The 12119-nt window shown below is 38.7% G+C and overlaps 1 protein-coding gene across 6 annotated transcripts in view; it reads left to right on the forward strand.

Moving 5' to 3' along the window:
• The window catches only part of rundc3b (RUN domain containing 3b), a 109178-nt gene extending 98028 nt beyond the window's left edge, over positions 1–11150 (forward strand). For 3 of the 6 annotated variants that reach the window (XM_043690333.1, XM_043690334.1, XM_043690337.1), the window contains 3 exons: positions 2599–2745; positions 4822–4940; positions 10393–11150. In XM_043690333.1, the coding sequence (XP_043546268.1) occupies positions 2599–2745; positions 4822–4940; positions 10393–10538 (412 nt within the window). In that variant the 3' untranslated portion in view covers positions 10539–11150. Of the gene's footprint in view, positions 1–2598; positions 2746–4821; positions 4941–5486; positions 5551–5763; positions 5830–10392 lie in introns of all 6 variants that reach the window. The other 3 variants (XR_006311720.1, XM_043690335.1, XM_043690336.1) reach the window with 3 other exon arrangements.
• The last annotated feature ends 969 nt before the right edge of the window (positions 11151–12119 follow it).

Below are 12119 nucleotides of genomic sequence, written 5' to 3' on the forward strand. Positions count from 1 at the left end.
AATGCCTTGCCAGTAGCAGTGGTGGACTCTCCTTCATTATGGGCATTTAAACGTGCATTGGATAGGCATATGGAGGATAGTGGGCTAGTGTAGGTTAGGTGGGCTTGGATCGGCGCAACATCGAGGGCCAAAGGGCCTGTACTGCGCTGTATTCTTCTATGTTCTATGTTCATGCCTCACCGCATCATAATTTCCCTGCCCCCAGCTATAACTCTTGCCCTGCAGTGCACACTTATCCCTCTCCATCACTAGAGTAAAGGTCACCGAATTGTGGTCACTGTCCCCAAAGTGCTCACCTACCTCTAATTCTAATACCTGGCCTGGTTCGTTACCCAGAACCAAATCCAGTATGGCCTCACCTCTTGTTGGCCTATCTACATATTGTGTCAGGAAACCCTCCTGCACACATTGGACAAACACTGACCCATCTAACGAACTTGAGGCCATATCCTTTTTTTTTTGTCCTGGTTTGACCTACACATGGAAACAACCCAGCCATTTCTAGTTTATCGACTTTCCATTCATAATTTTGTTTCTATAAGATCCCCACCTCCAGTGCCAGTACATCCATCCTTCAGTAAGGAGACCAAATCTGCACCTACTTCAGGTGTGGCCTCACCAGCACCTTTGACAGCTGTAATAGTACTCTCTGCTGTTAAACACAACCCCTTTAGCAAGTAATTTAGGAAGGACAAAATTCTATTTGCCTTCCTAATTACTTGTACCTGCAGACCAACCTTCTGCAATTCATGCACAAAGGCACCCAGGTCCCTATGCAAATTAGCATGCTGCAATTTTTTACCATTCAAGTAGTAATCTATTTTGCTGTTACTCCTGTCACATTTACTAGCATTGTATTCCATTTGCCAGACTTTTGCCCACTCACTCAATGTATCTATGTTCCTCTGCACACTTTGCTCTGCCACTCCTCTTCGTGTCATTGGCAAATTTTGACGCCGTACACGTGGTCCCCAACTCCAAATCATCCATGTATATTGTGAATAATTGTGGTCCTGGCATCAATTTTGTAATGTGCTAGAATGCCCAGTTGTATGCTATACCTTAAAATGCTGTACAGATTTTACATAAGTCCTCCAAGTGCAAAGTCATTCTGGGCATGGTTCTCTCCATGTTGGAGGAAGCCAGTAAGTGAAACCTGCATCACTGACCTGCAGAGGCAGTCTGGTCCATCAAGTGACAAAAATAGTGATCTGTAACATTTACAAATTATGCAGTCTTTTCCTGGGTTGGGGGTGAGCTTTTATACCAGTTCTGTTCCTGTATTAATTATGCAAGCTGTTGGTGAGTCCACCTCCTGAATACTGAAATTTGGGGCACCTTACTTAGGGAAAGATGTCAGTGTGTAGGAGATGATTCAGAAGAGAAGTTAATACCTGAAACAAGCTTATGAGGATTGATTGGACAGACTGGGCTTGCTCTCCCTGAAGAGTAGAAGAATGAGGAATGACTTGTGTGTATAAGATCCTAAATATTCTTGATAAGGTGAATGTGGAAAGGATGTTTCCTCTTGTGTTTGAGTTGACAACTAGGGACCTTATTTTGAAATTAAGGGCCATCGTTTCAGGACACAGATGACAAGAATCTTTTTCACTGAGGATTGCGTGACTTTAGGACACTGTCACAGAATGTAGTAAGGCAGTGGTCATTAAATATTTTCAAGACCTGAGGTAGATAGATCCATAGGCAGGGGAATTGAGGGTTTTTGGGAATGTGGAATTTGAAACAAACTGATCAGTTGTCATTTTATTGAATGGTAGAGCAGGCTCAAGGAGTAGTAAAGAGTATTTCCTACTTCTATTTCATATGTTCTAAGTAGTTCAGGAAAGCTGTTCATTCTTTTCCTTGGAGGCAGTCATATTTTCTCTTTACAATGTTATTAAGGTTGAGGTGGAAATGTGTTGCTGGAGAAGCGCAGCAGGTCAGGTAGCATCTAGGGAACAGGAGAATCGACGTTTCGGGCATTAGCCCTTCTTCAGGAATGCATTCCTGAAGAAGGGCTAATGCCCGAAACGTCGATTCTCCTGTTCCCTAGATGCTGCCTGACCTGCTGCGCTTCTCCAGCAACACATTTCCATCTCTGATCTCCATTATCTGCAGATCTCATTTTCTCTATTAAGGTTGAGGTGGCTACCAGTGACTGGTGGAATTTACATGGGCTACCAGAGTTTAGTTATAAATAGTTCAAAGCCTCCAACAATGTAAGTGTAGTATTTGCTGCTGTTTATCTTTACTAACTTATGATTGGTTAAAATGTTCACTTCTTAAAGCTATTGTCAGAGATCTGAACCATAAATCAAAAATTATTAAAATCTAGAAGTAAAATAATTGCATTACTAGAAATGAGTTAATGTAGCAATGTGACTGGTAATTATAGATGTTAGTGTTTTCCATTTTGGCTTGTAACAGTGAGATCACAGTCATGCTTTGGAAAGTAAATAAATATTTACTGTTGAAAAGTAGCAGAACCAAGTATCTCACATATCTCTAGGAGTAGCTGCTAGCTATTACTGAGTAATTTTGGTTAATCTGAGAAGTTTGTTTTCTTGCTGCAATCTCATTCCACACCTTGACTTTCAGGGCAGTGTTAAAACATAATGATTTGAGATCAAGACAAGAATTAACTGCACACCTCACTAATCAGTGGCCCTCCCCAGGAGCACTAGACGCAGATGCTGTTGCTTTGGATACACTTCTGTATAGAAAACAGTGTGGACAATGGGATGAGTATGTTTACATTTTATTTTAACACTCCAAGTTTGACTTGTTCTGGTTGTGATTATTCTAACTTCAAAATCACTTGTCTTATCCTGTCTTGCTCTGGTTCACCTGAGGTTTTTATTTGATCATAAAAGGATGTTTTCTTTTCTGTCTGAAAGATTTGGATTTGTAATATTAATATTACTGTCTCCACTACTGTTGCCTGACCTGGGCATTTTCAGCAATTTCTTTTTGTTTTGTGTTTCCCAGCATTTGCAGTATTTTGCTTTTTTTGACATTTAATTGTCCTTTTGTAAATGATTCAACTTAAGACTTGCATACTCTGGACACTTTTGTTTTCATACAAAAATCATACCAATATATTTTAAGTGTATTTCTTCTCTTCCATTTTGGAAGAGTAAACAAAATTTTTCAGATCAGATACTGATTTATCTATCACTGCAACTTGTGGGAGAATCTAAAACTAGGGGTCATTGTTTAAAATTAAGGAAGCACCCAGTTAAAGTAGAGATGGGAACATTTTTTGTCCCCCACAAGATTTTATCTTTGGAATTCCCTTCCTCCAAAAGTTAATGGATGCAGAATCTTCACAGAAGAGGTAGAAAGGTTATTGGTAACCAAGGTAATGGAAGATTATTGGGGATATGTGGGAATTGAGATTAAAATAAGATCAGCCATGATTGAATTGAATGGCTGAGTAGGGTCAAAGTGCTAAGTTGCCTCCTCTTGTTCCTTGTTTGTGTGTTCATACGTCATCACCAGACACTAACCGGCAGTAATATATTCAACTCTTTATTTTTTTTAAATTGCCCTTTTGATATGAGGTATGTATTCTTCGGTTGACAAAATGTCTAGTTGATATTTTGTCATGTGTATTCTAAGTATTGAGTGTTTGTGAAAATGAGGAAATTTTAATTTTAGAAAATGTGAGTTGGTTTAGGGAGCATCGGAGGCTGTTGTAGCAGTTTGAAATCATGAAGGGCATGGATAGACTAAATAGACAATGTCTTTACCCTGGGGTGGGTGAGTCCAGAGCTAGAGGGCATAGGCTTCAAGTGAGTGGGGTACCCAGGGTTAAGTTTTTTATGCAGTGTATGGTGGTACGTGCATGGAATGAGCTGCAAGAGGTGGTGGAGGAGGCTGGTACCATTGCAACATCTAACAGACATCTGATTGGTATATGAATAGGAAGGATTTAGAGGAATATAAGCCAATTGTCGGCAAATTGGCCTAGATTAGGTTGGGCTATGTGGTCGACCTGAATGAGTTGGACCGAAGAGTCTGTTGCCGTATTGTACAGTTCTTTGACTCTGCATTGCATGTTGTTAATGTGTAATAATTGCAAAAACCAACTTTCTGCCCACAACCTGTTTTTCAGAATTTGTTGACAGCTGTTAATTCTCCAATCTTAATGATTACACAATGATTAAACCATCCTCTACATTGCATTGTTCAGTCAACTAGTCAGTTACAATAACAAAAATCTCAGTCGATTTTTCTAATCATTGTATAAAGTGTGGTATCGCAGCATTTGAGGTATAGCCAACAGCTAAACGTAAGTCCAAACTACTGTAACCAGTTTTGAAGGAAATGTCTACTTATAAATTAAGTGTTACTGTTGCTCAGTAAATTCTTGCACGGTCATCAATTATGTAGTATTGAATTCTACAAATGAAATATCTTGTTGGATTTTAGGAAATAAGTGTTCTGTTCGAGAAATTTACTAATCTCACACAAGAATTGGTGAAACAATAATGTTTGTATACAATCTCAAGAAGTAAACAGATAATTTGCATTGGGAGCTAAGTATAATACAGCATACTCCGATCATTTTGCTTCAGAATGCCTAATGGGTCATGGACTTAATGTATCGCATCCCGTTGAGGTATATAATCATTTTAGGCATGAATTATAGAGAGCAGTTAACAATATGCACCCCCCCTCCCCCCCCAAACACACACGCACTTATATGTCACAACACAATATACGATCTGCATGCTTGTGACTTAAAGACATGGTGAATTAAGATTACTTTTACACGTTATTGGCAAGCTTCTAAAGTGATGTTGATTATTTTTGCAGCCACAGTTTTCAAAGTTTGGAGCAGCTCTCTGCAGAGATCAGTCTTTCTTCAACTTCACTAGATCCGTTACATCCACAAAAAGAGGGGGTGGGAAGGCATGGAAACTCAAAAAGTGAAGGTAAGATTTAAGGCAGGGGAGGGGGGGGTACGAAGTGGCATTGACATCTTGACCCAGGATCAACTCAGCATTAAATACTTACAAGTGCTTACTTTATGGACTGAAATCTATTTGTATTCAGTGTAAACAAGATGTCAACTATACAGAATTTATGACCCAGGGTGTATAGTACAAAGTTATTGCATTTATTGTCCCAGTTAGCCAAACACAACGGAAGCTTATCTGTTTGTAAATACCTACAGCTCAACTAGCTGACTTTTAGTTTTAACTGGGGTTTGTACTTGTGCTGACTCAGAAGCACAAATCTAGGCTGATATTTCAGTCGAGCAGAGGAGGAGTGCTGTACTGTGGAGGTGCTGTTTCTGTTTCTGATTTTTATATACCCACACTCCTAAAAAGAAAAAGGGTTGGATATATTAGCTAATATTCATGCTGGAAGATACTAATTTTTAAACAAAGCTGATATCTGAACATTGTCACTTCGCTGCTGTTTATGGGAGCTTGTTGGGTGCAAACTGTCTGTTGTGTTTCCTGTGTTTCCTGCAGTGACTACACTTCACTAATACTAATAACCTGCAATGCGCTGTGGCATATCCTGACATCATGAAAGGCAGGTCATTCTTTTTTATTCGGACCAATATCTGACAATCCCAGCATATTTGCACATACACTTCACAATTCCTGAAAGGGAGTGGGCTGGGGGAAGATCTGTTTGATGACCACTGAGAGTAGTAGCAATCGTGTTGTAAATTCTTTGTGTGTGAGAGATGGGGTAGAAGGTGACTACCACTTTGATAATGGGGATTTTTTTGGTCACTTTCAGCATGATGTCACCATCAAGTACTTCCCCCACCTTTCCTGGTCAATATTCTGAAGGGACCAGATGAAAGTGAGGACTGCAGATGCTGGAGATCAGAGTCGCATGTGTGTGGTGCTGGAAAAGCACATCAGGTCAAGCAGCATCCGAGGAGAAGGAGAATCGGCGTTTCGGGCATTCCTGATGAAGTGCGTTTGCCCAAAACAACATTTGATTCTCCTGCGCCTTGGATGCTGCCTGACCTGCTGTACTTCTCTAGCACCACACTTTTGATTATACAGGAACCAGTACATCTGCAATCATCTTCTCTTGGATCATTTCCAATATCTCTCTTCTCCCCAATCCACTGCTCCATACCCCCCCCCACCCCCACAGCACTTCCCTGAAAGCACCGAAGATGTAGCAGTTCCTTTTTACCTTCTCCTTTCCCAGTATTCAGGGACCTACATATTTCTTGCAAGTAAGACAACTGTTTATGATTCTTCTTTCACTGTAATATACTGCTCATGATGCAGTCACCTCCACACTGAGATTAAACTTCTGTGAGCACTTTGTAGAATACCTCCTCAAACCTTGGTCCGAGCCTCTGTGGCTGTCTGTTGTTTTAATTCTTTGCCTTGCACCAATTCTGTCCTTGGTCTTCTACACTGATTCCATGAAGCTCAATGTCAACTTGTAGAACGCCATCTCTCTTGGGTACTTTCCAGTCTTTTGGACTCCATATTCTTGAGTATAACAAATTTAGACCACAACCTCAGCCCCCTTTTTTTTTTGACTGGAGCATTGGTGATGCCCCTGCTCTTCCCACATATGGTTTTTTTTAAACTCATTTATGGGATGTGGGTGTCACTGACTGGGCCAACACTTATTACCCCATCTCTAATTGCCCAGATGGCGATTAAAGTGTCAACTACGTTGCTGTGAATCTGGAGTCGCATGTAAGTCAGACCACACAACAGCGGCAGTTTTCTTCCCTCAAAGACATTAATGAACCAGGTGGGTTTTCCTTTGACAGTAGTTTCATGCTCCTCATTTGACTCCTAATTAATGAAATCAAATTCCACCACCTTCCATGGCAGGATTTGAACCGGAATCCTCTGGGTCACTGGATTAATAGTCTCGTGATTAATACTAGTAGGTCATTGCATCTCCTAAAGTCATCGTCGTCCTTCCGGACCATGAGGCTGCGCTCTCATTGGAGAGTGATGACTGACGGGTGATGATTTGACCTAAGGGTTGCCATACCTTGGGTGTGGGTGAGGCTGAGGAGTCCTTATGGCAATCTCAGATGGTGCGGAAATTGAACCCAAGCTGTTGGCGTGACTCTACTTCACAAACCAGTCATCCAGCCAATTGAGCTAACTAATTCCCCCAAGTTCTCTCGGCTCATCTTTTTATTTCTATATTTTTGCCTTGCATCATTTTTTTATTTGACCTATTCTGAAAATTCTTCATCCTGACAGACCAACCCTTTCCCTTCCTATATCCTTGCTTAAAACCTGTCCTTTCACTGAATTTTTCCTAGCTCAAACATTGAAATGAAACTTAGCATCGATGGAAAGAGAAGCAGAGTTGAGTGACCTGAGTATTCCAAGCAATTTTTAGAGTCTTCTACAGCATGGAAAGAGATCCTTCAGTCCAACTAGTCCACACAACATGGTTTCCAACTAAAGTAGTCCTACTTGCCTGTGTTTGGCCCACACCCCTCCAAACGTTTCCTATTCATGTACTTCGCCAAATGTCTTCTAAATGTTGTAACTGCACCCGCATCCACCATTTCCTCTGGTAGTTCATTCCACATATGAACCATTCTATTTTTTTTTAAATTGACTTTTTTTTTTATACAAACTTATTTTCTTCTTTTTAATCTTGCCTCTCACCTTAAAATTATGCTGCCTTCATTTTGAACTCCCCCCATCGAGGGAAAAGATTCTTGCTGTTCATCTTATCTATGCCCCTTGTAATTTTATAAACTTCTATAAGGTCACCACTCAACCTCCTTTACTCCAGTGAAAAAAGATCCCTGCCTATTTTTATAATTCAAACCCTCCATTCCTGGTAACATCCTGGTCAATCTTTTCTAAGTACTCTCTCCAACTTAATGACATCCTTCCTATAGCAGGACAACCAGAACTGCACACAGTACTCCAGAAGAGGCCTCAATGTCCTGTATTATGTCAACCCTGATACTCAAAGATCTGAGCAATGAGTGCAAGCGTGTTAAACATCATCTTAGCCACCCTGTCTACATGTGACACAAATTTCAAAGAAGTAGGTACCTGAACCCCTAGGTATCTCTGTTCTACAGCGTTACCAGGGCCCTACCATTAACTATGTAAGTCCTGCCCTTGCTTTTTTTTAACCAAATGCAATACTGCACATTTATCCAAAATAAACTCCATCTGCTGCTCAACCGATTAACCCAATAGACCAAGAGGTCTTAAGATAACCACCTCCACTGTCCGCTATACCATCAAATTTTGTCATCCGCAAGCTTACAACCATACCTCCAATATTCTCATCCAAATCATTTGTATAAATAACCAACAAAAGTGGACCTAGTACTGATCTCTGAAACACCACTGGTCATGGGCCTCCAGTCCAAAAAGCAATCTCCTCCACCAGCCTCCATCTCCTACCATCAAGCCAACTTAGTATTCAATTGGCAAGCTCACCCTAAATCCCACGTGATATAATTTTATTCATTTGTCTACAATGTGGAACCTTATCAAACACTTTACTAAAGTCCATGTAAAGAATGTCTACCACTCTGCGCTCTCAATATTTTTGGTTACTTCCTCAAAAAAAACTCCAAGTTCTGTGAGACACAATTTCACTTGCGCAAAGCCATGCTAACTATTGCTAATAATGCTTACCTCTCCAAATGATGTAATTACTACCCTTCAGAATCACCTCCAACCACTTACCTACCACCATTGTCAGGCGCATCAGTGCATAATTTACAGGCTGCTTCTTACGGCCTTTCTCAAAGGCACAACATTAGCCACCTTCCAGTTCTCCAACACCTCACTCGTAGCTATAGTTGATACAGATATTTCTGTTAGGGGTCCTGCAATTCCTTCCTTCCCACAACATCCTGGAATGTGTTTGATCAGGTCCCGGAGATTTATCGACCTTTTTTGTTTACCAAGACATCCAGCACTTGCTTTTTAATGTGAACTGTTTTCAAAGCATCAATATTTATTTCCTGATTTTTCTAGCCTCCACTTCTTTCTCCACAATAAAACCTGATGCAAAATATATCTCCCATCTCCTGTTGTTCAATATATGATCTTGTTGATTTAAGCATCCCTATACTCTATTGTTGTTCTTTTGCTCTTAACGTATTTGTAGAATCCCTTTGGATTATACTTAACCTTATCTGCCAAGTTTATCTCATTGCATCCTTGCCCTGATTTCCCTCTTAAGAATGCTCCTACACACTTTGAGACTTATTTGCTCCAAGTTGTGCATATCTAATACAGGTATCCCCAGCTTTTTGAATGTTTGCTTTATGCAATTTTGCTTTGAATGAAAGACCTACATTAGTATCTGTATTTGTGAATCCGAAGAGAATTTTTACTTTTACAAAAAGTGGTGATACTTTTTTTCCATATAAATCATACACATTTATTAAATATTTGCTTGTGAAAAGTTTCTTGGGAACACTCTACTTTCGGATAGCGAGGGCTATCTGTATATGATTCCTATTCTTACCAGAACCTCAATATCTTTATTCAGCCATTGTTTCCTACTCTATTAAGAGTGAAGCCTTATCCTTCACACTCAATAGGGACATAATGCCTCTGAATTCTTGTTATCACACTTTGAAAGCCTCCTACTTGTCAGTCGTCCCCTTACCTGCAAACAGTCTAGTCGAATCAATTTTTGAAAGTTCTTGTCTCATACCATTAAAATTTGACTTAGTCTAATTAAGAAATTTCAGCTTTATGGAAAGCTTATCCTTTTTCATAAATATATTAAAACTAATAGAATTATTATCACTAGTTCTAAAGTGTTCCCCTACTAACACTTCAGCCACTTGCCCTGCCTTATTTCCCAAGAGGAAGTAAAGTTTTGCTGCTCCTCTAGTAGATATATTTACTACTATGGTAAAGAAAATTTTCTTGAACACATCTAACAAATAACTCCCCATCCAAGCCTTTATCATAATCGCAGTCCCAATCAATGTTTGGAAAACTAAAATATAATTTTTTAAAAATTAGAAAAAGCATTGTGTAAGATGTCAAATTTCTGGCATTCATAATTTTGTGCTTTTGTATTAGACTGCTAAATGCTGAGGATATAATACTGGAGGAAGTTTTAGATTTTTTTTGGGAGGAGTAGGGGGAATTTGTATTTTAAAAGCTAGACCCAGATTTGAAGACAAGTGCTGTAATTTAAATTACCTTAGAGATAGTGAGGATGGGTCAGCAGAAAAGAGATGTGTGCATGCAGAATTTAATGCCAACAAACCTTTTCAAAAACCTTTTTATAACTAATTTTGTAATACAATGACTGGCTCTGATTTGTATATTTTTCCCACAAATTTTCACTCCACAGCGCATAAGTTATGTGCTTGAGTTTTATAATAAAGTGAAAACTGTAAAAATAAAGGCATTGTTTTATTTCTAGGGAAGGAGGACACTCCCTCATTACTTGGTTTGTGTGGATCCTTGACTTCCATGACAAGTTACAAGTCTCTTACAAGCCTCAAGTCAAGTGAATGCCTTGCAAGTCCCAATGCTGAGATTACAAGCCCAGGACTCACCCCATCTTAGGGATTATGTTACCAGCAAAGCAAGGACAAAGCTAGCACCTTGTGCAATTAAGTGACTTTCCAAACATTCAAATCCTGAAAAGCATGGAAACTTGACTTGATAAGTCCAAGCTGATTTTATTTAACTAGAAAACCCAATTGAAAAGACATATGCTACTCAGTGATATCTTTAGCATCTGCAGAAGGCTTTGTCCTTTTGTGCAGAGTGCTTTACTTGGGCATTTGCTTTGGAACTTATTCTAGATATGCAAATGTAATCCATGCCAGCTTGTGTTGAAATTTCTTTCCCATAAAATGTCTGCTCTAAGATATCCTCCTCCTTGTGAAAGAAAACACAATTCTTGTTGTTTGCGCTGGAGTTACTTTATAGAAACCTGAGATACTCGTGAATTTTTGGAGCAAAGAGGTTGTCAAATGTGTAATTCATTTCATTGCTTAAAAAGAAAAGCTGCTACTTTTCCTAGAGAATTTAAAGTGTAAGTATTCTCTGTTCCTTGTCCTAATTAAAATTGCAGACTTCCAGATGTATTTCATTTAGATGTTGCATTTATTCTTTTTTTGGAAAGTCTTCATCCAGCTTTACATTGAGAGTCTTTGGATCAAAGCCATTTCCCACAGATCTGCAAGTGAAGGTGATTCCCTAACCTGTTTTTTTGGTAATGATTTTAACTAACTTGATCCAAGATGATGCCTTTAACATTCTGACCGGGCTTAGATGTGTGAAGGTGTAGGTTGGATTTATGAAATGTGAAATTTTTAAGTATCTCTCTCACATGAGAATGTAAATGACGAGCACGTTTGGTGTTAATTTAAGTGCAGTTGCCAGGACATTTTGTGTTCATTATTTGGGAATATTTACTATTAATATAAAGTCAGGAACAAACATTATAACCTAATGCACTGGTTCAAGTACTGCACCCAATATTGTAATTGTTCAATTCCAATGTCATTATATTGACAAAATTATGACCTTTTCCTGTCCCTAAGAAATATTGTGACAGAGTGTCGTGCAACAAACAACAGCAAATTTGAATATATTAACAGATGATGGGTGCAAATTTTGTTAACACTGATTTAAAGAGTTAAAAATAGAACCGCCACAAATACAGATACATTCTTGAAAGTATAGATTGTGAAAACTATTGAATAGTTGTTAATTGTAACTAATAGGTAGGAAATTTTCTAATACTTTACAATTTTAAATTGAAGTCTTTGATCTTGCATTACATGTATGTTTGTAACTGTCGATTTGTGTGATGTTTAAATCAAATTAGCCTAAAGTCTCAGCAGTTCCTCACTTGTTACTTTGAATTATTTATATGCAAGAATAAGTATTCACAATGGGTCATATATACAGGGTCTTTTATTTAAAAGAATGTTGAAGTATAATCCTCTCTCTCTGATTTTAGTGTTTACTTTTAAATACAATCCCATTGTATTTGTAAACATTTTTTGTTCTATATTGAACTAACATGGAGTTGTTGGTACAATGTACATAATGCATGATGAATCTGTTTACTTTCTGTACCAATGGGTGTTTACAGGATCTTTATTTAATCTAATTTAATTAAGGACAAAGTCA

The sequence above is a fragment of the Chiloscyllium plagiosum genome, chromosome 5 (assembly GCF_004010195.1).
Source record: "Chiloscyllium plagiosum isolate BGI_BamShark_2017 chromosome 5, ASM401019v2, whole genome shotgun sequence".
In the NCBI taxonomy this organism is placed as follows: Eukaryota; Metazoa; Chordata; class Chondrichthyes; order Orectolobiformes; family Hemiscylliidae; genus Chiloscyllium; species Chiloscyllium plagiosum.